This window comes from Engystomops pustulosus, chromosome 1 (genome assembly GCF_040894005.1).
Source record: "Engystomops pustulosus chromosome 1, aEngPut4.maternal, whole genome shotgun sequence".
Classification (NCBI taxonomy): Eukaryota; Metazoa; Chordata; class Amphibia; order Anura; family Leptodactylidae; genus Engystomops; species Engystomops pustulosus.
This window is the reverse complement of record NC_092411.1, coordinates 104,342,131-104,369,251: the sequence shown is the minus strand read 5'-3', so window position 1 is coordinate 104,369,251 and position 27,121 is coordinate 104,342,131. Positions and strand designations below refer to the sequence as shown.

The following is a 27,121-nucleotide window of genomic DNA, read 5'->3' as shown; positions in this document are numbered from 1 at the left end:
GATTTTCTGGAAAACTGAATGTGTCCCATTACCTGGTCCCCCATTAATTTCAATGAGTGCTGCCCTAGACTTCCCTTTGGAAAAAACAGCCGGTCAAGGAGTTTTCATCCGTTCAACATCAAGAGATGCTCATATAAAGAAGGGGTTGTCATTTCCTGAACTGTTGCGCAAGACGTTACATAGCAAATAAAAAGAAATCTGGAATTTCTAGGACCTCTGAAAATGGTTTCATCTTTAATACTTTCAAAATGAGTGCACAATGGGAGATCACGGGATAGTTACATAAGCAGCGAGGCCTAAAAGCTACAAAGTGGAAAATAGAATAACAAATGTAATGTAAGTACATGTTATATATACATGTTACCAGAACATAATGGATCTACAAATCCCTAATGTCATTATATACAGTCAGGGTCTGTTTTCTTTGCGTTTACCATCTCCCAAAAATAATAAAACAAGTGGAAAGAAACATCACTGCTGCGTGGATGGATCTTTATTAATAGATTTTCCCAGAATGGCGCACAGCTTGAACTGAGAAATTGCAAAGTAACAATATGGTCCAATTTTGTCCTGGCAAGAAGACAAAATAAGCAAAGCCACAATAGTGGTTTACAGTACTATCCTATTGCTTGATTTCCTATACTTGTACCCACATTTATACTGAAAATGTTAATGACTTTTAGGGTATTTTTGTGCATGGATTAGCGCGTTTTCTTTCTTGCCTAAATATTCATTCCTGCTCTACACAACAATGACAATTCTTCTTTTCACATTTTCACAAGTCATATTTCTGTCCTAGAACACAACACGTTGTGATGAATTCTCAATATGTGTCTGAATACACTTATAATAAGAATATCATTTAACTTTATAAAAATTTGTGAGCAGTTGAAGCGACACCAAGCACAATTTCTATTAAATCTGACCAAATAAATAGAAGAAATTCTATGCAGAAGGTAGGAGCGAGATAAGTCATACCAGCTAAGTCTCCTCCCTGAAGCTTTGAGGCAACAGCAAGTTTACAGACATGCACATCAGAAAATGATGAACTTTCAGAGACCAGTTATGGATGTTAGATCTAGTTTATGCATTGTATTGACACTTCAGTGTATTGAATGTCTTTGTTGGGGATTGTATAAGGGAAGTCTATCAAGTACCGACTATTATCACCCACTTAAAGGAAACTTACCATTTAAATTTAGCATAATAAACCAGGGAAACTTACAAATCGATCCAGGCACTGCAACGGTGGTAATCTTCTTATATTTGATATCCATGCTTGCACAATGTAACAGCCTGTGAATCTGCAGCATGTTGGGGCTCTGGTAACAATCCCAGGAGTCTTTCAGGCTCATTACCATAATTAAAAAAATTGATTTTAGAAGGAAGGAGGCCATGGATAACAAATATAAAAGAAGGAAGGAGGTGTGCGGAGGCTCCCGATCCACATTTGTCATTATTGGGACCTGCGTGTCCCATTGCTGTTATGATGCATACTGTCATTTCTACCAAAAATGTTTTACAAAGTCTTATTTTTGAAATGTATGTTGACACTTTTCAACTAAATAAACCGTATTGAATATAAAAGAAGGAAGGAGGCCATGGATAACAAAAATAACACAATTACCAGTCACAGGGGGGCATTTATTGTCAACTTTCAAACAGAAAACTTGCGAACAATTTTTTTTTCCCTTGCTGGGCCTCTTGCTCCTTATTTCTGAAATTTTAAGTGCCATAATTTTGGTGGTTTCCTCACACTCACGACTTGTTCTGTTTTGGGGAGCAAAATTATGTTGCTGCTTGTGAGTCTGACACTTTTCTGGCACTTCTATTTTTCCAATTGATTTTGTGGCACAATTTTTGGCGCACAAATAGAGCAGCTAAGAGCTGGTCTAGGGATTTCCATATCACTTTTATGAATGGGGAGACAGTTCTAATCCTTTTTGTTTGTGCGACAAATCATTAATCCCTTGCGCCACAAACTTAAATCACACTGAAAATCATAGACACTCCCAGCGTTACCCTACGCCCCAAATTAATAAATGCCCCCATCCCGCCCCACAGTGCCCGGTCGCTGGTTTATAATGCTTCATTTTGATGGTAGATTTCCTTGAAGCAAAATACCAAAAAAATAATAGAATCAAAGTTCATTGGGTTCCGAAGGCTGCCATATAGAGTAAGACCTACCTTCTGCTTTTTAATATCTTGATAAGTGGAATGTGTGAAAAGCAGAACACACATGAAATGTTAACATCCTAAGATCCAGATGGATGATGGGATTTTCACTCTTTACATATATAAACGATAACTTGTCCAAAATCCAAATAGACCTAACTTTGTTATCACAACTATGATCTATAGTAAATGCATTGCGGAAGGCCAGTACGGGTTCTGATGTGCACAATCTCTGTATACATAGGATGGCAAGTAACGTGTGGAGGACTGAACATATGTCATTTGTCTTTTACAGACATTAAAACATTTCAAGGATAATTAAAAAGCCCAGTTTCTCACATTGCTGTACAGCTGTGCCAGATAACACAAAACTATTAGCTGAGGTCAAAGACTGAACTCTACAGCCCTATGCAAGTTATTAAGCATTTCCTTTCCGACTGAGCCAAATTTGAAATCACTCCATCCTTTAGCCTCTTATAATTCATGTTTGTTTTTGTAGTTCCTGCCAAACTAAATCAGTTTAATTCATGGTAGTATTACAGATTTTAATTTACCAGGGTGAGCTCAATCCCTGACACAAGGACCATGAAATAAAAAAAATTAAATTATCTCTATGGCTGACAAAGGCTGAATAGGTAAATATACTAGTGGTATTCATATATTCCTGAATTTTGGTAAATCAAGAGCAGATACCACTGGCTGTCAAAATGTCTTTGTCTCCAATGAATCACCGCTCATTCCATATGGAGTTACAGTGATCAAAATGACCTACTATAGTCAAGCAACTGGACTTTCTACATTCACAATACTGGACAGTTTCCATTCATAACCCAGTCCATGTCCACTCTTATTGTAGGACTCTAAGTTAGTGGATGCAAGTAAATTTTAATATGCATGACTTAATTAGTGTGAATGACATCAGGTTAGTTGCATATAAGTTTACAAACTGATTTTTGTAACATTGAATCCATGGAAAGGGACCATTTAGGGATTAGGGCAATGCTTTTTAAATCATAGTTTTTAATGAAGCCTCTAGTTTGGATGGGTTAATTTGCATGACATGTTCTATTTAAGCATACAAATTTCACCAGCCATTTAAAAAGTAGTTCTCCTTGGCTGCTCTTGTTTCTTTTTTTTCACAAAAAAAATTACTCTAAAGATCTGATGTACTGCAGATTCAATTCATTGCTGGCTTTCTGTCTATGGGAACTAGCCGCTTTACGCTGCTCCTTTGGTTGCTAGATCTCCTCTGGTTGCATGACATTCCAATTTCTAATGGTTTCTGGAAGACCAACAGCTAGGCATCTGTTCTTGTTTGACAGCTATAATTGTTGGTTCAACTTTTTTTCCAGAGCCACTCACTTCATCCATCTTAATAATAATTAAATTTTATATACAGCAATATACTGCTTGTTTGTATGTTTGTTATTTTAGGTATAAAAATGTAAATACTGTACTAGCAATGTGAGACAATACTGACGCCGCTTACACTGTAGCAACAAATCCTTTTTATGGATAATCAGGACATAAACAGATTTCTGTTATCCTTCAGAATCCAATAGGAAACACATTCTGGAGCAAAAACATCCGCCCTTCTAAAAAGACTGTACTGTGCAGTGATGCCCCTTCAGCAGATACATGACACCAGATGAGCCCCGGTTCTATATGCAGCATAGCATCAAATCTGAATCCATACACTAGACCACTCATTGCTCTCACCCAACCTAATTCCGACAAACTTTGTCATGTGTCTCCAATTAGTTTAGTCAGATGTCCAGCCTGGCAGGAGAAAAATGACTGTCTGCCCAATGTTGCCTTCCAGACAGCATTCTTCAGTGCCAAATTAAGCACCAGTTTCAGATGCTTAATAACATGGTTGCTGAAAAGTGGTCTCTAATATATCATTCATGTAGTGAAAAGTGGAAATGAAGACTGCTTGCTATTTTAGGACCTAGATTATTTTGATCACGAGGAGGTGGGTGCACAGGCATGATGCTGGTAGCAGTAGGCAATGACACATACCTGATCCTGGAGGAATGGTAACATTACAAAGGACCCACATGTGTTCTAACACACTTAGGGCATATGTGAACCTTAGAAGTCATAAAAAGACCGCCATTACCGTCATTCTGCTCCTTGAACTTTAAGGCATATGAAGTCCACAGGAGTGTACAGATAGTCTCCACTCGTTACTTATGTAACACAGCATTCAATATACCAGCCACAATATTTAGCCAAGTCCATGAGTAAAAAACAAATCTATGTAACCAAGTTTAAAGATTATGAGTACAGTGGGCCCATATACATGTTCAAGATTACCGTTCGAAGCAATCCCCGTTGTTAACCCCCGAAAGCGCCGGAAAACCCTGAAGGAAATGCATCCTCGGGACCTTAGTAAATAAGCCACTATATCTGCCATGCCAAACTCATATACACCTCACTTATTATGTTTTTTTTTTCATTATAATAATAAATGATAAATCTTTATTTTTATAGTGCCATCATATTCTGCAGCACTTTACAGATTATACACATTAAATAAGACATTTTAGAGCAATAACATTTGTCATACGAAACAATAGGAGTTAGGGCTCTGCACATAAGAACTTCTATATATGAGGTAGATGATGTGACACTGTACATTGCATGAAACAGCTAATCAGCTAATTAACATAATAATCTTTATTTGTATATTGCCAACAAATTCTGCAGAGCTTTACAGGGCACATGTACAAACATAATATTACATTACAAAGTGCAAACAGAGGGAATAATAGGAGTGAGAGGCCTTCTCACAAGAGCTTACACTCTATGACAGTGGTGGCGAACCTATGGCACGGGTGCCAGAGGCAGCACTCAGAGCCCTTTCATTGGGCACTCGGCCCATCGCCCCAGCACACCAGACAGGACAAAGTATCTTCCTGCAGTTCCAAGCAACTTAAAAGATGCTGCGTTCAGTCATACATTAAAGTGATACTTACTTCGCTACTTGGGAATGTAAGAGAATGAGTAGACAGGACCGAATTATCTTTGGAAGACCTTCTGCTGGCCCCACAATTCTCTGTGTACACTGGAAAGAAGCTAAAATTATGCAAATTTTACATCTTGTCCTTAGGAGGCCAATATGTTCGAACGCTGTTGAAGATTAGGGAGCAATAAGTTACTGCTTTAATTTCTGGTTGGCACTTCACAATAAATAAGGGGGATTTGGGTTTGCAGTTTGGACACTCGGCCGCTAAAAGGTTCACCATCACTGCTCTATGAGGATGAGAGTGTTGACACAAGAGGTATAAAATCTTGTATATTGGTCCAGCCATTATTTATAAGGGAACAGTATAAATTATTTAATAAATAAAAATTCTGCTGCATGAACCAGCCATGGTATACAAGATACAACATATTACTATATTAATATATTAAAAAATAGTACCACACAAACAATATTATATAGGGTGCATGCCACCATGATCTTGACACCAGATTAATAGTTCAAATATGAGGCTGAACTCCAAATGTAAAGTTAAAAGTAAATGGGTACTTTATTCACCTAAAGTGTGACGTTTCAGACCCTACCGAGGATATATATATATCACAGGCCACCATACGGCCGTGTGTATGAGGGCTTTGTATAGAATTACAATAATAATTTATTATGTTGATGATTTTTATGTCAATTCAAGTGGGAATTAATATGTTCCCACTAAAATTTACATAAAAATCACATTACTATTATGGCATCAAAATGTTTTGGAATAGTGCACTACATATGACACCTGATATATGTGGAAAACTAAATTTAACCTCATGATACATTCCCCCCATAAATATGATTATTGATACATGAAAACAGACTTTCAGTGTAGTCAGATTACCCCCATTACCTGTCTAAAGTGGTCTGTTCCACAACACACAGTGCACTGGAACTGACTGCATTAATGTGGGAAAGACCACTGCACATAGTGGGGGTATGTTTACACTAAGCAACAGCTCAAAATAACTTCCCCATTTTTGCTATTCAGCTTAAATCAAAGCAAAAACCTACACTGATCTCCAGACACATAATGATGTACTGTAGCAATGTACATCTACACTTCCATCAGTCTGTAATTGTGGTGCTGCTCAGAAGCCTTCTCTTGATAGTCTGAGACTCCTGTCACACTTCTACTAAGCAATACATTTCCATTTTTGGGTAAATTAAATGTTCTGAAAACTTTCATCAAAGTTACTTGATGTTCAGACTCATGTGACAGAAATTAAAGAGCCAAGTTACACAGTTTCTTTTTAAAGTGAATTGCCCCATACAGTGTCAGGTTACGTGTCATTTGTCTCTTGGGCATCTTAAAAGCCATATAAAATACCTTAAAGGACTATTTTAAAAGAAGATAATGAAGCATTTCTACGACAAATGACATTTGATCTACTAATGGTGGTTTGGAATCCTGAACACAGAGTAAAATAGTGGAAGGAGACCATGGGCAAAAGCTAGACTGTGCCATAAATGTCAAAGTACTACCAGGCCTTAAAAGCAATAAAATTACTGGAACACAAGCAACAATAAAAAGCCATTTGTTCATAGGTTGATCACAGTGTTAGTCTATTACTCAGTTATACTTAGCCACAGTAATGTCCATTTGAGTACCTACAGTTACTTTTTTACTAAGGGCATATATTCAATTAGATGAAATTCATGATTGTAGGGGGCATATTACTTCTGTTATACTGCTCTTCTTTTTTTACATGTAATATTTTTGTATTAGATTGTACTCTACATGCCATGTTATCGTTAACATATTCCAGCCATATGCATAACTCCCAACCCCACCGACATTACAGACCTGGATTTTGGGTTCTGCCCCGCTGTCTAAAGACTTCAACTTTATGTTAGCACAATGTGATGAGGAAAGGGGTCACACTGTGAAGGGAGGAAAGGGGCTACAATGTGATGGTGAGGAAAAGGGCAACAATGTAAGGGGGAGGAGAGCAGCCACAATGTGGGATGGAAACATACACATACAATGTGGGATGGAAACATAGGGTTTGGAATGGGTTAGACAATGGTTGCGGCATAATACACAGGTATAGCAGATATTTTGAGAAACTTAATATACACTGTATGCATTGTGTATCATTGAAGAATAATGTAGTAGCTTCTACCTTGGCACCTAGACTATAATGGCTGATGACTTGGAGACATCAGATAACAGATAACAAAACTGCAAAACATATGTAAAAATATTGTAGGTTCTTTGGAGTAACTACTTTTTTTTCTATTCAAAATAATAATGTTCAACCTAATACCAGTAGAAAATAACAATAAAGCAAAAGTAAATTAAAATGTTGCGGTTACAAGTAGCTACATTCCTTTACATAGTAAAACTAATCCTAACAGAAAACTCATTTGCGAAGACATTCTCCATACCTATGGAATTTGATAGCAGAAATCCTTTCTGTGTATGCATTTGTGCCACCTGTAATTCATACATCAAGTTTGTTTAATATCTGGTCTTCTGCCTTTCATCAGCTATGATCGGCTGTTGAAAGGCTCCTTGTTTATGTTCTCTGTGTTACAGGTTTGTTTCCTGCAATCTCCAGCCTTCTATGTCCTGCTGTATTCCCAGCAGAGCTGCCGAGTTTGTGTGTATGCTGGCATGTGCCTGCAGGTACAGAAATGGGGGAAGCGTGCCTAGTCATACTGTGAGGGCTGGAAAGTTTCCCAAACCATCTCATTTAATATTTTTAATATCAAGTATTTTTGCAATTATTTTCTGGATTGAATTGATCACAAAAAGAATTGAATTGTTTATTCTCCCCGACGTGCATTGTGGCTGCATTCTACATTGTGGATTACACTACAAATGTAAATATACACGATGGAAATCAAAATGGTAAGTTCAAATTGGTGGCGATAATTGGAAAATGGTTATTTTTCCAACACAGTGAATATCTTCATAGTCAAAAATGATCGTCTTGGAAACATAGGAAAAGAAACAGTTGTCTTTGAGAAAAAAGTGAGTTGTACTGGAAAGGAACCATTTCTTTCACTAAATATACACAAATTTTAAAGGCCACTTTCACTAAACTTTACTAGGGTAAGCACAACACCCCAATAGGGCCACCCATATAGCACTTATCCTAGTAAAGTTTATCAGTAGTCCACGTGTGATGCAGGTCATGTGACCCCCGTCAGCAGCACTCTGGACTTCCGGTGATGTCCCGTGTACTACCGCCTTCTAGTGTATAAAGGGAGCATGCACTCATTACTGCATGAACCCCCCACCTCTGTCATAGCCCATCCCATAGAACTGGTAGGAGGGGTGTACTAAGGAGATCAGTACTGTACTACACTGTATGGGTGACCCTGGTAAAGTTTAGTGATATTAGCCAAACCCTTTACTAATGTTACCTAATGGATTCAGACAAGTTCAGACAACAAACAAGAACACACAATCTACAGAAATGGTCGTCTAGTTTACAGATGTCTTCAAACTACCAGTTGTTCCAAACAAACCATGAGATGCCATATGGAAAATCTAACACGACCAGTCACATTCTATAGAAAAAAATGATAATGTGCAGCCATAGTTGTTGTTTTGCCGATCTATTCAAAGGTATGATATGAAGCCACAATGGAATTTTGAAGAGCACTTTACCTTATATCTAACAACCTTAAATCCACATTGAGAGATCCATAATTCCAAGACATGGTACTCAAGGATTGTTAAACCACAAATGGGTTTATAGATTTTCATGGAAGTGACAATAGAAGTATGCAATGAGCTGTCTGCCTACACAGTCTCATAATAAAGATATTTGATCTATTGTGTGGAAAAGAGGGTTCAGCTGTTGAAAGCCAGCCGAAATTACAGATTTCTACAAAAACTATGAAGAGGTCTCTTACTATCCGCCTTAGATCTGGTTCAAAACCAGATGTTCAACATCAGTCAAAATAAATCAGTAAGGGACAGCAAGACTTTTGCACTTTGCAGATTTTTTCCACAAAGGATACAGTAAGATTGACTCATGAGTCTACAAACCCTAAGGTATTTATCTACATTCTCATTCTTTAACCCGTATTAAAATAAGCCAAATTCCTAACCATGATTTTTTTAAGGGGCAAGAACAAGGTTATGAAGTACATACTGTAAATGACATTGTGTAAAAATACCACATAGTTAGAAATGTAATGTTCTAATGAATAATACTGCATTAAACCATTCACTCTAACAAAATTATATGTGACACACGCTATGTTTATACTACTGGCTATAGTGCAATAATTGATTATTAAAGATTAGATCTATCTATATAGAAAGTCATAGCAAAAAAAAATCATAATTACATTACATTTTTCAGACAGGTTGAGGTGTCACCAAGAAATTAACTATTTTGACCAAGTTTTTATATTTTTAGAAGCTTTAAATGATTAAAAAAAGAAAATTCACTATCTATATTTATAAAAAAAATACTATGCGATAGATTTATTAAATCCCCCATGCCACTTTTCTGTTGGTTTCTGCGTGTTCTATTTAGTGCAAACTGCTTGCACATGTACTTAAGAAGTGTCAATCACACAGATTTGTCGTGGCTGCAGTACACCCAACGCAACACACATTTCTGCACTGAAAGGGGCGTTCCAGTCCACAGTCTGATAATGTGCACATGTGCCTATGTTAAAGGTGCACCAAAATAAAAGTTGGAGCCGTGCAAGGGGTGCCAGATTCATAAACAACGTGTGCCACAATTCAGGAATCTAGCGCACCCTGCACACTATACAGGCAAACTGCATATAGTGCAGATGCATATTTCAATTATTATGTTTTGATGGGTCAATATGGAAACAAATAAAAACGACATGTATGTCAGGATACGCTAACGTGCATGTACATGAGGAGATTCAGATTCAGCGGACAGTCATCTGTTGGTTAGGCAAACTTTGAACTAACTAAAGCTTCATAGTGCTTTATAGAGTCAAATAAAGCTTATCTGGGAACTAAGATGTTCAATATAGTATACTAGCCACAGTATCAGTACACTTTCATACAATGTAGTTGCAGCAGCTGTCTGTCCAGTTGAAGGGAAATCTTAACCACCCTAAGGTAGATGTTAGACAAAAGAAGGATGCACCATGTACGATCTCAATATAAATAAGCCACTACCACGTGTCTAGCAGCCACTGATTCCAATCTCCACAAAGACTACACTGGTTGAGCTAAGCATGCATATGGCAATGTTGGGCTTAATAGAGACCAAACAAGCATTGGACATGGTGTTAGTGCTTGTTGATGTAGGATGATATGCATTGTCGATATTCAGCTCCATTATCATCTTGTTTTAGGGATGCTGAACTGTGACTGAAGTCCATACAGACACTGTAAAGACCAAACCTGAATGGAATTTGTGGTGAAATAATAAGCAACAACTTTGGTGTACTGCATTAGAGAGAATAAAAACCTGTGTATAATCCAAGAGAAATTACTGCCCTGCAAAGGATAAAGAGGGGTTTTCCAGAACATTAAAACTGGGTTGAAAAAAGGTTTCACATGGCTGAATGATTTCCTACTAAACACTGGTAGAGATGCTGCCCAGGACCCCACTGCACCCCACATCCTGGTTTTTCCCCACTCAGACAGGAAATATTTAAAGATGGCCGTTCACAGTAGTGACCCGCCTTAGCAACCGATTGTCTAAGCAAACAGCTCTGACTGTTGTCAGAAACCAGAAAGTGGAATGTGGTTAGAACCCAGGCAACATCTAAATATAAATGAAACCCTTTAAAATCTATTTTTAATGTACTTGAAACCAGCTTTACCATTAGATTCAACTGATAGCTGGACTAAATGTGCTTGTGTTGAGAACTGGGCATGAGATCCAAGAAAGGGCAAAAGAAGGCAAACTCAATGAACCACAAATTTTTCCTATTACTACAGTCAACATCTAAAAATGTAGAAAAAAACATGCAGCTTTAATGACATGGAGAAACCAATAATATCTTCCTTTTTTCAGTCAGTCTTCTAAGATTTTATGCTGATTAATATATATGTGCAAGTCTTCCAGGCAACGGAAAGAATATCACATTGCTTTAATAAATTCTCACAATAACTGCTCTTCAAGTATCTGTTTTCTTCATCATTTAAAATGTCTTGTTCTGCAAAATAATACTGCTGTATAGCTCCTCGCTATAAGTACAGATCCCTTGAACTCTGCCAGCACAGTCTGTGCTCCCCAAAACTAAATCAGGATATGGTAGGAACAAAAAAAAAAAAGATCCGATAAATTACAATGATAAACAAGAAGAAAGTAGGCGACGTGAAGAAAATATGCAAACGAAACAAGTAAAATGGAATAATATCAAATAGAGGAAATACACTCCGTCCTCTCCAAGAGCACACTTAAGATCCCCTAATAAACTGTGTTTGGAACAACAGCACTCAAAGCTCTAATAACGTAACAAAATATTATGTACTTTGTAGAATAAAAGTTGTCTGGACTTATTCCTGGCGCCGATGGTTGAGTAAAGGAACCACAAGTACAGCACTGACAGGAAGATTCCAGGTTCTGATGCTGCAAGAGCCAAGAGTGCATATGTACTACAGGAAATGTTACTTTATCACTGCCGAGAGAGCCCAGCGCAAAGCCCAGGAGACAGCCAGACCGCCATACTGTTTCTCTTGGGTTTGGTAAAAGAAATTCCTAATTTAACTCTTTCAGTGTCACTGACCATGACAGCATACCATTCTTATCCAATGAAATTTTAAAAAGTTAAAATGTAAATGGATTGGTTCAGAAGTGAAGATCTTCATTAACCTTTCTTTGCTCTTTTGCTAGGGATTAATTATACAGTTGAGATAAACTGTTGAGTTCTTACTCTTGAAATGTATCCCTAGCAGCAAAATGTGTAAAGAAAACCTACATTGATGCTATGATGTCAGCATGTGATGTCACAGAAAAGAAACATGCCAAGTTGTGTTTTGGTGATCGAAGCAGAACTGCTTCAAACTACTGAGCTTACGCATTTCTATGTATTCTAAAATGCCTTTCATCATATAAATGCATATACTATAATACTATATTGCATCTGTTAGTTCTTTTTTAACTTTCAAATACTAAATCCTAACTTGTAGGAAGCCACACAAAGCTCTAAGCTGAAGTCTCAGCGAAGAGAAAGTTTTCCTTTAACTTGCTCACCACAAAGGAATCACTATTGACCACACCATATTTCTAAATATGACTTAACAGAACCGCTGAATCATGCATAATATTTTCTTTTTATTATTTACTAGTGCATAGACATATCTTCTTGTGTTACAAAAGATCAGACGAGTTGTTTCCAAAATACTAGACGGGTCGTCGTGTACATTGCATCATACATTTTACATGTGGTAAATAGATATTTAAGATATATAGAAGCGGCCCTCTGGTAAAAAAAACAATAGTGTTGTGCACCAGGGATGGCCTGGCCGGCCAAATTAACTATAACCTTCAATAAAAAAACTGGGTGGAAACAGCATTAAAAAACCTGTTATATTTTATAATTTATTCCCCACAAAATTATCAATCTGCTAGGCTCCTCCTGCTCTATAACATGTACTGTTAGTGGGGCTCAGGTGCCCAGGGTTAACACAGCAAAGCTATAAAGTGTTAATAAATTAAAAGAAGTATTGCAACATCTGGAAATACCTAGACAGAATTCTTCTAAAATTTCTATTTTGAAAAACAAGACATAAATCATAGAAACCAAATTGAATGTTTTCTTGGCTTAACCTTTCAATATTCCCGGATATATTACCTCATAACTATTAGCCATGAAGTGATAAAATCATTAGTTCTTCTCAACTGATTGGCAGCTTTCCCACATCTATAACATCATCTTCATCTGATATCACATTCTTATGAGACTTAATATGCTGACTTACTCAGATAACACATCTAATATTTGTGAATACAACATTATGTAACTGCTAGCACTTAAAGTTGGGACAAACTAACATTATGGGGGAAATCTATCACAAGTGTCTAACACCAAAACTGTTGCAGATGCTCATGGCAACCAATCAGCGCTTAGCTTTGATTATAGAAACATTTGTGTGAAAGTTAAAACTGAGCTGATTGATTGCCATGAGCAACTATAACAGTTTTGTTCTGCAAAACTTGTGATAAATCTTCCCCTATGCATTGATAAGATCTTGTAAGATCTATAAACATTTTTTTAATCCTGTTACCTAGTGGCCTTGCTTGTATCCGGTTAGAATGTGACGGACTTAATAGTGTGGACCTCGGTTTACCATTATTTATTTTACCAAATATCTTTTATGTGATGTGTATTTGCTGTTTGTGTTTTAAAGGGGGTTTCCACCTTCTGCAAATAATTGATATTATTTATATAATGAAAAGTTATAAAACTTTCCAATATAGTTTCTGTATCAATTCCTTGTGTTTTTTTTTAGATCTCTACTTGCTGTCTCCGTTTTTAAAAGTAATGGGGCCATTCATTGGACCAGTTGGGGATGAGAGTGCTTCCTCTGTTCCTCTATAGCTATGCTCGTATTTGTGTAGCAACCTGATGTACAACCACTAACGACAACTCTGCTCTCCTCCCACTTGAATGCTAATAATTTCCGAGCATATATTTCCGATAGTAACCAATATGTTAGATTAGATTTGTTAGGCAGGGTTCATATCACGATTTTGACGTCTCCTTACAATGTATGGCATAGACGTGATATATCTCATCCCCATAAATGTGAGGGGGAAGAGTGTACATCTGCTGCCAATGAACGAGGTGTTCCCGCAGTGATGTCACTGTCCTAATATGGATTATGGCATCACCGAGGGCCCCCTCCTGCTGAGCGACATATGCGCTCAGTGGGGCTGTGGGGATAGATGCAATACGCTGCATCCACTCCCCATAGTGGTCCATTGCATCTGCTAAGCTCATACTCATCACTCAGGCCGAGGCTGCAGTATGAAAAGACGTTGTCTGCATTTTTGGAGGTACAAGACGCATAGTGGCCAGATGACGCCAACAACTATGCCTCCATCTGCAACAATTTCTCAATGTCTATTTTGCAACCGTATAAACTATGATACTAAGATACACTAAGCGTATACGTCGGTTGGTTTCCCAGCGTAAACGCTAAGCATATACAAATATACAACGTGATGTAAACCCAGCCTGAGAGCTGTAAAAATAGATCTAACTACTCCACAGGTGTATTTAGATGTAAACGCGCTCTTACAACTTTAATAGTTGTTTAGCTCAGCCTAGTGTGCATGTATTCTGAATGGGTATATGGGAATATGCTGCTTACAGACACCCCTGCTAGTAGCTTTTCTCAGCTAAGAACTAAATCTCGATTGGAGCAGATGAATGAACAGCTCTGCGTCCAAGCTGATCCTGGGCCACACGATTTTCTCTTGAAACGCAAAGGGCGGAGCTAAGAGGCTGTGACTCCTCGGGTATCAAACTGATTATATCAACCGAAGCTAAGTATAATATAAATGTTTAATTCTCTTCCTGTTATCAGGGCTGGGAATTATATGACAATATTTTTGGTTTTTACACAGGAGTCATATCTTGATGGCCTAACATAAAGGATCTCACAGAGAAGACATAATATCCCATAAGGGAAAACTGCACAGTACATGGTCATTGCAATCAACATTATTATGTCAAACACAAATTGGAGAGTTATATATACTATGGAAAACTTTCACTTTCATAGAGATACAGTCCTACCTTAAGTTAAAGTTTCCATCAGAAGAAAATGACCTATCTATGACTAATTAGTCATCAAGCAGATTAACACCTTCCAGATCATGGGACATATTTATCAGGGCCTCTGCACCACGTCAGTGGCGTAGAGGCCCTGAAATAATCGTAAATGCTAGCTTATTGCTAGCACTCGCAATTATTCACGCCATTGGGGCGTGAAGAGGTGGGAGGGGGGTGGGGTGGAGCGCGATCGACTCGGAGTGGGCCGCCGTTGGGCGTTACTGTCCCCGCGCCGGTGCACTTGTTGCTGTCAGCGACTTTTCATATGTGTTTCTATGCCCGGACCTACCTGTGCAGCCGCCTGCCCCGATACAGCAAGAGGCTTCTGCCTCTGATGTATGCTGCTGCGAAAATGCAGTCTTAAAATCTCTACTCTGATGGAAGTTTATGTCTGGATGTATCTTTTCAAACACGCTTTCTCCATAGGCAAATCTATAGCCTGGTAAGCAGGTCATGTCAAATACGTTCCAAGCATTCCTCAAATCAATATACCAGCTCTGTAGCCACCACACCTACCATAAACTATGACTGTTTAACTTTATGTCAAACATATTTTCCTCAATGATGTCTGGATGCGTACATACAGGATATCTGCCGGGAACAAAAAACCTGGGCCCTTTTTTAAATGTTAGCTAAAAGAAAACAGAAGGCCCGGTTATGGAATATCCTGTGGGACTCATTTGCTGAAAGAAAGACTGTACGTACATCAGAGCTGGGCCTAGCTTGTCAGCCTAACCCAGAGAAAGAAGACAGGCCTCAAAAAAAATCATCAGTCCTACAAATACAACTATATTCCGAGTCTATGCAGATCATGCACAGCTATCCAAAACTGAAAAAACATTATAACATAATAAAAATAAAATGTTGTCTGGAAACTGTCTACCTTGATTATAGGAGACAACGACTTCTTTATGATCTGGCTGCATAAACTTAGTGTGGAGGTAAAATTTGCTGTGCACCGGATTAAAGATACCCAATCCATGATTTCATAGCAAGAAATGATCGCCCTAAAGCTAGAACTAAGGGCTGAAATACAGTCATCTATAGTGCTGCCTCTGCCAATTTCTAAATGACAACACTGACTATATTAGTTTAACCCAATATTTGTACAAAAAGTGATTCATACAGTCATTTAAGGGGTTATTAAAAACACATCACACATGGAATGATGTGAAAAATCTAAGTATTAGCCACTAATTTCAGCTTTATTTGAAGATTAGTACCCTAAATGTGTTCTAATGCAACAAAATGAGCTGTAATTATTTACTCATTATTTCCGATTGCTTTCATTCACAGAACAGTACAACTTGTTCTCACTGTTCAGGGCTACACAGTTAAGAGTCTAAAATCACAGAAGATGGATCTATAGGGACACACACAAGTGCTTAACTATAATATATATAAGCTTTCTGCCTTTAAATGTATTCATTATGAATACTATATATTAATAATATCTATAGTGCTTATCATTTATAATCACAATGGTTGGTGACATAGATATATTATGCAAGCTACATGCACATACATATATTATCAAATATATTTATAGTTAAGTCCTACCACACACTACTGTTGTTGGGATGGGCCACCAAAGGATTCTCTAATGGCCTCAGGTTCTAACATCATAAGGGTACATTCACACGCGGTATGCCCGTGGTGCGGGCATACCGCCGTGTGCTGGAGAGGAGGAGGAGACGGCCTCTCCTCCCTCCATGGAGAATAGCGGCGCAAGGCCGCACACACGGCAAAAGATAGAGCATGCAATAGAGTATCTGCGCCGCTATTGCCGTCTATGGGGACGTACATGTGGCCGCAAATTTGCGGCCGCATGTACGTCCCAGCAGACGGCCATGTGAATGTGCCCTAGGGAAATCATAAGGACAAACAGTGGAGTAACCCATCCAATGTGGACAATGGAGAGGAAAAGCCATTGCTGAGTTTTATAGCTTTGAAATTCCCTGAGAAGGCTCAAATATAACATTGGTGCAACTTGTGTAGCAGCACAAGGGCACAGTAGAAGCTTTCTACTTACCATTAGATGGTATGTAAAGGCCTACCCACTGAATGTTATGGCTTACAAAACTAACATATTGTTAGAGGGACATACAAATGGCATTTATATGGATATGGATTATCCTAGGCTTGCTACTGTAGTCCTGGAGTACTGCCATAGATATAAATTGCATCCCTACTGTACTTTATGGGGGTCATTTACTAAGGGCCCGATTCGCGTTTTCCCAACGTGTTACCCGAATATTTCCGATTTGCACCGTTTTTTCAAGAATTGCCCCCGGATTTTGGCGCACGCGATTGGATTGTGGCGCATCGGCGCTGGCATGCACGCGACAGAAATCGGGGGGCGTGGCTGAACGAAAAAACCCGACAGATTCGGAAAAACCGCCGCATTTAAAAAAAAAAAGTGTTGTGGGACTCGCGCTAACCTTCACTTGGTCCGGCTTGGTGAAGATCAGTGCATTCCGGGGAACTTCAGCGCAGCAGCGCCACTTGGTGGACGTCGGAGGAACTACCTTAGTGAATCCCAGCCGGACCCGAATCCACCGCAGAGAACGCGCCGCTGGATCGCGAATTGACCGGGTAAGTAAATCTGCCCCTATGTGTTAAGGTCTATATTGACTTAAACACAGTGGGGGTTATTCATCATAAGCTGGCACTCATGCGCCGGCATATTATAGCCCCACCACTGCAGCTGGATGCATTAAGAGACCCTGCCTGGTGTAGAAATAAACACTAAATTCGCCAACTGTAGCGAATGACCCAGCTCGTCCCCGCTGGCCATGCCTCCTCCCCTTCACACCTCCCTGGCGCTAGTCCCAGAGATCTGTAATTATGGTTTTTATTTTAGCATTATGGGCGGCACGGTGGCTGAGTGGGTAGCACTTCTGCCTTGCAGTGCTGGGTCCTGGGTTCGAATCCCACCCAGGTCAACATCTGCAAAGAGTTTGTATGTTCTCTCTTTGTTTGCGTGGGTTTCCTCCGGGTCCTCCGGTTTCCTCCCAAACATACTGGTAGGTTGTTTAGATTGTGAGCCCCATGGGGACAGGGAACAATTTGACATGCTTTGTGCAGCGCTAAGTAATCTGTAGGCGGTATATAAATAAAGAATTATTGTTATTATTAAGCACTGGTTACATGGTCCGTTGTTTGTGGCAACGTTCATGTGCATATAGCCTTACAGAAATGTAATCCCAAAGCTAGGACTGCACATTACATGGAATTGGCTTTCACTTTGAATTCTTTCTTGCTTTCCATTTAGAAGACAAAAAAATGCCAGTTCTGTGTACCAAAAACTGATAAGTATCAATTTACCACAACATCATAGACTTTCTACTACTAGGATTGTGTTTATGAAATGCAAATGTCTTGAGATATTTCTGCGTTTGGAGCACTAATCTGTTAGTTATGGTTTGCAGACATATATCTTTAAGATCTCAACTCCCCATGTTTCCATACCTTGCATGAAGGTTGCCTAATCCGCATTAGGCTCCTTTATTTCAACAATGCCAGATTTTGCTTTTAAACAGTGAAAGAAAACTTTACAAAATTTACAAAATTGTTAATGATGTTGGACTACAAACCTGGAATACATTATTTCCAGTCTGTAGAGGAAAATGGTTAATCTTGATAGAAAACATTGGAGTCTCCTTGAAGGCTGTATAATACAATGTGCAGATAACTCCAACAAATCAGACATATGGAGATAAAAGAACTTTGCAGTGGTTTTAGGTGAAAATCCTGAGTTATGTTAAATTAGTTCCATATGGATTAAGAGTGGTCCAATACTAAAAGGTAACAATGGTACAAAGATTTCAATACTAAAATGTACCCTATGCTTTACCTTGGGGGTGAGCAGGGACATATGTGCTATGAAGAGCTACCTGATAAGCTATTATACAGAAAGAAAGATAAAACATTTTATAAAACCTGAGCAATTAGTTGCTAAGGTTTGTAAAATATCCCACGCTTCTATGGCTCAGTACTATCCTACTGTATTGTCACATACAGTATTGGCACACATTAACTAAGGTCAGAACAATGAATATTGGCTGAATTATACTGCATTTACATGTAAAAGTGAGTGTGTGCCATTTTCCACAGGTTTTCATATATGTCTTAAAGAGGACCTGTCACCTGTAAAAACAGCAATAGGAACAGCTTACTAAAGTAAGCAGCTCCTAGTGCTACAACAGATCTAGTAGGGTTAAACTGCTAGCGTTATCGGCAACCTACGATAACGCTAACATATACTCCTGCAATGTACACTAGAAACATGGCACTGCATCTTCCCTGGACCGCCCCTCCCCACTCCATAGGCCGGCGGTGACTGACGAGCTTCATGTGGCAGTCACCACCCCTAATCCTGCCTCCTCATGAATATGCTTTTCTAGTGTGCATCGCGGCAGTGTCTGATTTCCGATAACGCTAGCAGTTTAACACTGCTAAATCTGTAGCACTAGGAGCTTCCTAGTTACCGTTTTTACAGGTGACAGGTCCTTTTTAAAGCGTAACTGTAAAGTTAAAATGATTTTACCAAATTGTGATATGTGATTCCCCCTTTAAAAACAAACAGAATGATGCCTACTTTGTGCTGCTCGTCCTTTTCTTTCCAAGGTTATAGCATTTCTGTTCTGAAAGTGTCTGTCTGTCTATGCCCTCATGCTGAGACTAGTTAGCTTGCCCACGGATCCCATGATGCCTTGTGTTCTCTCTCAAAATAATTTCGCATTAAATACATTTAGTTTCCCACAGGTAAATACACTGAACGATGCACAGTGCACATACAGGATGTATATGGTGACTAGCCTGGCAGCTTCCATCACATGGAGGAGCAGGGAGCATGTCATAAGTGCTGGCAATCACAAGTAAACCAGTTACATGAAATCTATAGCCTATGCTGTGTGAGTACAGAGGGCTAATAGCTTAACTGCACAGAGCTGATACTGTTGATGATAAGGTGGGGAGGGAAGCAGCATGAGGTGCAAAAAGAGACAGCGAAAGTTCTGTAGAATCACAGAGTGGGATGGAGGGACTGATAGGGAACAGCAAGATCTTGTACCTCACTATTCTGTACAGGAGACATCTGTATCCACTGTCTTAAACATATCCAGCTCTGCTTCATACACAAAGAGCTCTGTTACATGACCTCCTCCTCTGTAAGCAGAGGAAGCAGCTCCTGCAGCAATGAGGTAATCTGAAGGGTATAGCAAAGAACATGCTTGATATAGGTAACAAAGATATAGCCAAAATTGTTTTACATCCCAAGAGCTATTGAAAAATTAACTTTACAGTTACTCTTTAATTGAGTCTTTTGTTTTATTTCAATGAAATGAATTTATCGCCTGTGCCCTGGAGCTAAAGTAGCCAAGGTAGAGTAGTATCTGTGGGCCAATATCCCCAATCATTACATTAGGCCAGAAACTGAAAGTATCCAAGTATGGCTTGTTTCCATGGGTAGTCCACTTTTAGGCAATGCCTTATACTTACTATGAAGTATTGTGCAAAAGGATTACAAGACAGGGTGGTAAACATAAGCCTGCAATAAGCTGCCTGTCCATATATACAATAAAGCAATACAGAGCCCAGTATTTAGAAAAAGATTAGTTAATATGCTTGCTATTTTCTGTACTATGCTGTGGACTTGGAAAAAGGGTTGTCCTAAACTGATACCGTGTTTCACACAGTGGCCCACAAAGCCCTAGAACCATGTTTTTGTCTCTTACAGTAGAAAAGGAATGGGAGGGCACTCACCAACTTGCAGTCATAGTTTTCTTCAGGCACATTTTCTTTATTGGAAAAAAAAGTAGTGCTACATACCAGGAGAGAGGGAGTGATAAACGCAGTGCATAGCAAAACGACGGCCGTTTCACGCTGTTCCGGCTGTCGCTTTTGCTATGCACTGCATGTATCACTCCCTCTCGCCTGGTATGTAACACTACTTTGTTCCAACAAAGAAAATGTGCCCCTTCCATTCCTTTTCTAATGCATACTTAATAGAGCAATTGGGAATTGAGCACCCATGTGCAGTGCCTACAGTATACAACCACATTGGGGCTCATTTACTAAGAGTCCGCGGACCGCACAAACGTTGGATGTTCCGACGATAACTGTTTTGCGGCACATTTAAAAGGGATTGCGGCGCATACGATTGGATTTTGGCGCATGGGGTTTTACATTGAATTTATGTCGCAAGCCATGCACTTACATGCATCGGGAAGAAGATGGTGAACTCCAGCAGACCTCGATGGAAAAGCGACACAAGCAGGAGATCAGGTGCACGATTTTAGTGAATCGCGCTGGAGTCCATGATCGTCGGACAACACACAGCGGGGTTAGCGCTGTAAGTAAATGTGCCCCATTGTCTCCTCATGCAGCCTTGATCAAGCTACTAGAAACTGATGGTCATAGTTTAAAAATGGGGTAGTTGCCATCATTTTTCACTGCACAAAGGACGTTTATGTTTTTGTCTCTTGTTTGCACATACTTTTCAGTGCATTTAGGGATAAGGGCAATCCTTTTTAATCATTGTTTTTAATTAGTTATTTATTTTGGGTGAGGTAATTTCAAAGTTTCAATGATAGGTTCTCTTTAAAGACAGTCATGTCAACAATTTCTCTAACTCTCCAAACCCTGAGTTTAATACTGAATTTCTCATGACTCCCTTTCTATTAGAATCATTCACTCCTATCTCTCATGTACAGACTTTCATTTATGAGGACTTTTTGTTCAGGTATCTGCCTTCAGTGATTTTATCCCATGAATTCTTCACCCATGTCACAACCTCTTGTAGTATCTAAACGGTCTACTAATACTAATATATGGCGTGGGGGTGCAGCAACTAGGTCATATTTTCAGGGGAATCCTTACATTTTTAAGTTTTAAAAATACTGCACTAGGTCTTATGTTCAAGGGGTGTCTTATTTTCGGGAAAGCAGGTTAATAAATGTACCTGATATAGAACAGATAGATAGCGCAAGAGGTCATAAAGAAATAGAAGCTTACCATAGATTATTGTATATTTCACACTCTTGGTATCATTACGTATCACAAAGCTTTTTTACAATGCCAATAGGTATACTGGAGTAAAACTTTTGTATGTGTGCTATAAATTGCACGTCATAACCTAAATGTGAAACATAAAACAAATTTGTGTATTCTTCTGGTTGTTCAAGATCTTTTCTAAATAAACAAAATTACAGTTAGCCCTTTGCTTCCTGGAGAACTTGAGACTGTCGGAAATCTGGCTACAACTAGAGCAAAGAGGCAAAAATCTGTCTAAGAAACCTGAGCTATCATTCAGTCAGGACTACTCCCCGAGTACTATGAGGCCAGCTGTCTGAACTGCTTAAAAGATGAGATGTTACCAATATTATTTCAGCAGTTTTTCATGACTCCCTTTTTCCATTTGACATTAGCTTTATAAGTTTGCAATATTCATGGATATAGTAGACCTTTCTTGGATTTGAAGACACCTCATCTATCTTCCACGATACAACGATTCAAGACTTACAAGAGAGATCTGTGATGCCTTTCATCTTTCCAAGAAAGACATCAGTTTTTTAAGAAAAACAAGAAGTACAAGTAATAATGTCTGTTCAAAAAATTGAAAATCCTGCCAAAATATGCCTGCTGTGCCCACTGAGTCACATGTGGCAGCTATTTGTCTGATAAATATTCCAGTCCTGCATGTTCTATTGAGGTCTATAAAATTCCCATAATGCATGCAAAAAGTCTTAGAAACCCCCACATTATTTAAGCATTGGTCTTTGAACCAAGGAAACAGTTTCCTTTTATGACTTCAAGGACTGCCATATATGATTGCTAGCTACAAATAAACACTTCTACCAGAGACCCCAATATGGCAGTGACTGCTCATTCATGTGATCAATCTGGAGTGCATTATGGTATGAGGCTCAGCCTCTAGCTACACTGATGGTAAGAGTTAAACCCGGTGCTCAAGAATTTTCTTAATATTGCGCACACCTGGAAAAAGGGCCCAAGTCACATTTCAAACAATGAAAGGTTGGCAATCACTTCCTGTTTACTGGGTGTAAGCAATGATATAATTTACATTGTAGCTAAATCTAGTATACAAGTAAACTATTATTAACTATCTATTGGTGTGTAATTTAATATTTCTAAATCACAGACTTTTATAGGGGAAAATCCGTAACACAAATATGTAGGTGTAGCTCACATTTATACTTGGTCTTACTGCTCATAATACACTGCCTTTACTTTTCCGAATTCATGCATTTTGTACATGTATGTAATTTCTTGTATATGTTTAGGGTGAGTGGCAGTATGAAAGAAAGAGTGCAATATAATCATCTTAATCTAGTGAACACTCCCGACCTCTGTAGATGGATTGCGTCTTTTATGAAGGCTTGGTAATCTTTGTCAGGATCACATCTTTGTTTGGAATGTGTTGCTGACAAACACAAGTCACATCAATCGCTGTCTCCAACTTGAAAAACTTATTTGGCACACATTTTTAATGTAAAAAAAAACTTAGTATGAAGCCCCCTGCACACCAACATGCTCAGTCTGTAGAAATGGACCTGTGTGCTCATTGGATCCTTCAGAGAGTGTTCTACAAGAACCCTAACAGTGTTTAGTAGGATAAGAAAGAAGTTTTTAATTATAATATAAAAGTGAATGAGCCTTTCATAATTAAAAGTCACTGGATGCCTCCTGATAAAATCGTGTAACACTGAAATGTGTATGACACAATTACAAGCCTAATAGATGCCTATTTTGAGACACTCCCCGTACCTTCAATGTGTTGTAACATGCCATTGCAGCAGGCAGTGTGCTTGTATAGGGTAAAAGGGACACTAACGTAGGACATATACTAATTATTCAAGCTACCACTATAATAAAGGCTCATCTGTTGACAGATGGTATTTATGTAGCCAAGGACATCTGGACTGCTAAGTGTCAAGACATGCCTTTGACAGACAAGTCTGTAGTTTGGGATGTCTGTGTGAGCTTTCCTCTTTAACTGTACACATTTTACTCTCTATTGCTTCACTTATAAATTAAGCAATTGGATTAAAAGTAAAGAATCTAGTATAAAAACAATAAACAATAACAGAGAATGAAACCTGGATAGGAATGCATACAGATTGCAGTTTATTACACAAAAATATCTGAAATTGGGAGTCCTATAGATGCACAATAGCGGGCCATGGACAGCAGAAACAGAAACGAAATAAGCCATGTTAATGATCAGTATGGGTAACATACGACACAATAACAATGATATAATAGGGACCATATGGCAGCAGTGTATGCCATGTAAATGCAATCCAGTACCATGCAGTGGAAGGTCTGACAGGATCAGTATAGTATGGGTGACCCATTTAAACTTTCCAAAAGGTGGCAAACCACATTAATGCGAAGGAATAAGTACGGTAAATATGGACCTTTGCCTGGTGTTGTTTTTATGCTTGACAAAAATCAAAGTCTCATTTAGAAAATATACATTTCCTTGGAAATGTTGATATTTATGCATGTTTGTTGTTGTAACACTGGTATACAAAGACAAAGGATGTAGTGATGAGGATCCAGGAAATTCTACAGAGCCACATATATAAAGTATGTGCTAACAACATACGTCATCTTTTTCATATGAATCTGTTTCTGATAATTTGTCATTTGCTTTTAGCTAGATCTTATTTCGTAGATCAGAATTACATGGATTAATGAAGTCCATTTTCCGATGTCCTGTTTGATGTGGTCGGCTTGAAAGGCGCAGTACAAACCTCGAAATAAAATGACTAAAAGAAATAAATATGTATAGACATAAATAAGGAGGGGGAATTTCCTGCCAGCTTAGGAGCATCTGGAGCGCTGTGCAGCCTGCAGCAGAAGTCAGTAAGCCATTCCGAGGACATGGACTAAGCTACAAAGAGGATCTGAGCTTTGTGTATATGCAGATCATATGTACTTCCTGGCTACTAATCTCCACAATTATAACCTGCAAGGACTCTCTCCTGATGTTCTGCTTCATTAACTTACATTATCATTGCACTTCATGGTGAGCCAAAGCAGACACAGGAAAGCACAGCTGCATATGAGCCTTAAGTGCTTCTTCTTTAATTGGCATTAATTACTTAGCATACTCTCAATTAATATGGATGATAGTAATTTAATATTTGCATCTTTAAATACTTCACCTGAAGGGTGCTTGTATACAACTTATCTTCTCCTATTTATGGTTTACCATCTGCTGGCACATCTGTAGCTAACAGTTCAAGGTGCAGAGCAGCAATAAATTACTGTAGATGCTGAAAATCAGACACATACCTTAAGATGGCAACAGATGTAAAGTTTCCCTGAGGGTTTTATATTCCACAGGAAAGAAATGTACATGATGTGGTGTTTGAAACTATGTGAATTATGACTATATCAACACTGATTGTTGTCATTTTTAGATTGTAGTCAGTTTCTCTGCATGATGATACAGAAAAGAGTCAGCGGCTCCCATGAATTATACAATTCTGCATTGTAATCCTGTGAATGGAGTCAGCAGGGTGTTCCTGAGCTGAGTCAGGCTGCAACACCCCCTGTCCTATGGCAGACATGCCCCCTGCACATATCATTCATACTCATTTGTGCTACAGCTTAGCAGGAGATGTGCTGGGGTGTACAGGGGATATGCTTACAATAGGGCAGAGGAGGAAGGGGGTGCTGCAGCCTGACTCAGCACAGCTGAGGAACACCTGGTTGACTCAATTCACAGGATTACAATATAGAGAGAGGGAGTGTTCATTTTATAATTTACAGGAGCCACTGAATCATTTTAATATCATCATGCAGAGCAACTTACTACAGAAATGAAGCAGGAAGCAGCACGTATCCAGCACTGCTGAATACATCTAGAGGGTTACAATATATAATCACAGAGCAGAGGAAAGTGTCTTTTCTACATAATCAACATGTAAGAAAAGTGGATATGACTCAAGACATCACATGTTAACAGATGAAAAGAAAAGATGGGTCACAACCTGCAATTGACTACACCCGATCCATACAGACAGATGTACATGACTCATTCATTTACTATATACTAACTTTCCACAGGCTATTTAAGATTATATAGATTTATTATTATACTGGGTGGAGAAGAATTTCCGTTCAAAGCATAGGCATTCATTTAGTGTTGAAAAATTAAAGTTACAATCCTTCCTTTGTAACAATAAACTGAAGATGTATCGCTGTAAATGGGTGCATTTTTCAATTCCAGGATTCCACTGCCAAGGTATTGTACTGTTACCAATATCTTTGCAATAATAAATACATTGTAAATTACATATCTGCTTTATAAATGACAGTGAAATGATCATTTCCATAATAGGCTCTGTACTGCTGTCAGTCATCAGTGGATTATGTGCCTGTATTCCCACAGACTTTCCTGAAACTGGCTCAGCGGCATACTGTAATATATTTACACTCATTATCTCATTATTTTCTCACACACTAATACCCATATGGTTAACACCCAAAGGAATTTCTGGGATAGCCATATTGATCCCCAACAGGGTTCTAAAAGAAAGGTGTCCGTGTGAAAATTCTCTCTTGGTAAGTTATTGGCCTAAATATGCAGAATCAGCTCGTGCCTTTGTTACCTGCTGTGTCTCCTACTCACTTTATGATTCTATGAGAAATAGTGCCACAATGGAGCTCTGTAACAGACCTCCGCAAAATGAAGTGATGGATGTCGAAAGAGCTGAGGACCAGGCAGCTGGATTACAACAGCCCGATCCTTTTATTCTCTGAGATGTAAAATTCCCTTTTCTTATTCACTACACTTGCATGTATTGGTAGTTCATTGGCTATTCAATGGTCGCAGGGACACTTAAATAACACGTAAATACTTAAATACTAAAAAAAACCTTAACAAATACAAACAAAAGTAACATTTCATAAATAGCATTACTGTCAGGCTTGCGGGTTGTGGATCCACTGGACCATTGCAGACGATGACTTTCACCAGAGCCCGCCGCAAAGCGGGTTAGACAAGCTGCGGCGTGGTACCACCAGGTCGTTCCTCAGACGTGACTTGTCTGCTGTGGCGGCCAAGGTTGAGGTACAAGAACGGCAATAAATCTCGTGGTCAAAGTCCAGGCACAGGGTCAGGGCAAGCGGCAGAGA

The 27,121-nt window shown here is 38.8% G+C and overlaps 1 protein-coding gene across 2 annotated transcripts in view; it reads right to left on the bottom strand.

Moving 5' to 3' along the window:
• ROR2 (receptor tyrosine kinase like orphan receptor 2) overlaps positions 1-27,121 on the bottom strand; it is a 106,975-nt gene that overhangs the window by 52,745 nt on the left and 27,109 nt on the right. The window contains exon 1 of one of the 2 annotated variants that reach the window (XM_072150759.1): positions 7,595-7,673. The exons of the other annotated variant lie outside the window; for it this stretch is intronic. Within the exon in view, the coding sequence (XP_072006860.1) occupies positions 7,595-7,658 (64 nt within the window). The 5' untranslated portion in view covers positions 7,659-7,673. Of the gene's footprint in view, positions 1-7,594; positions 7,674-27,121 lie in introns of those variants that run through there. 2 annotated transcript variants of the gene reach the window in all.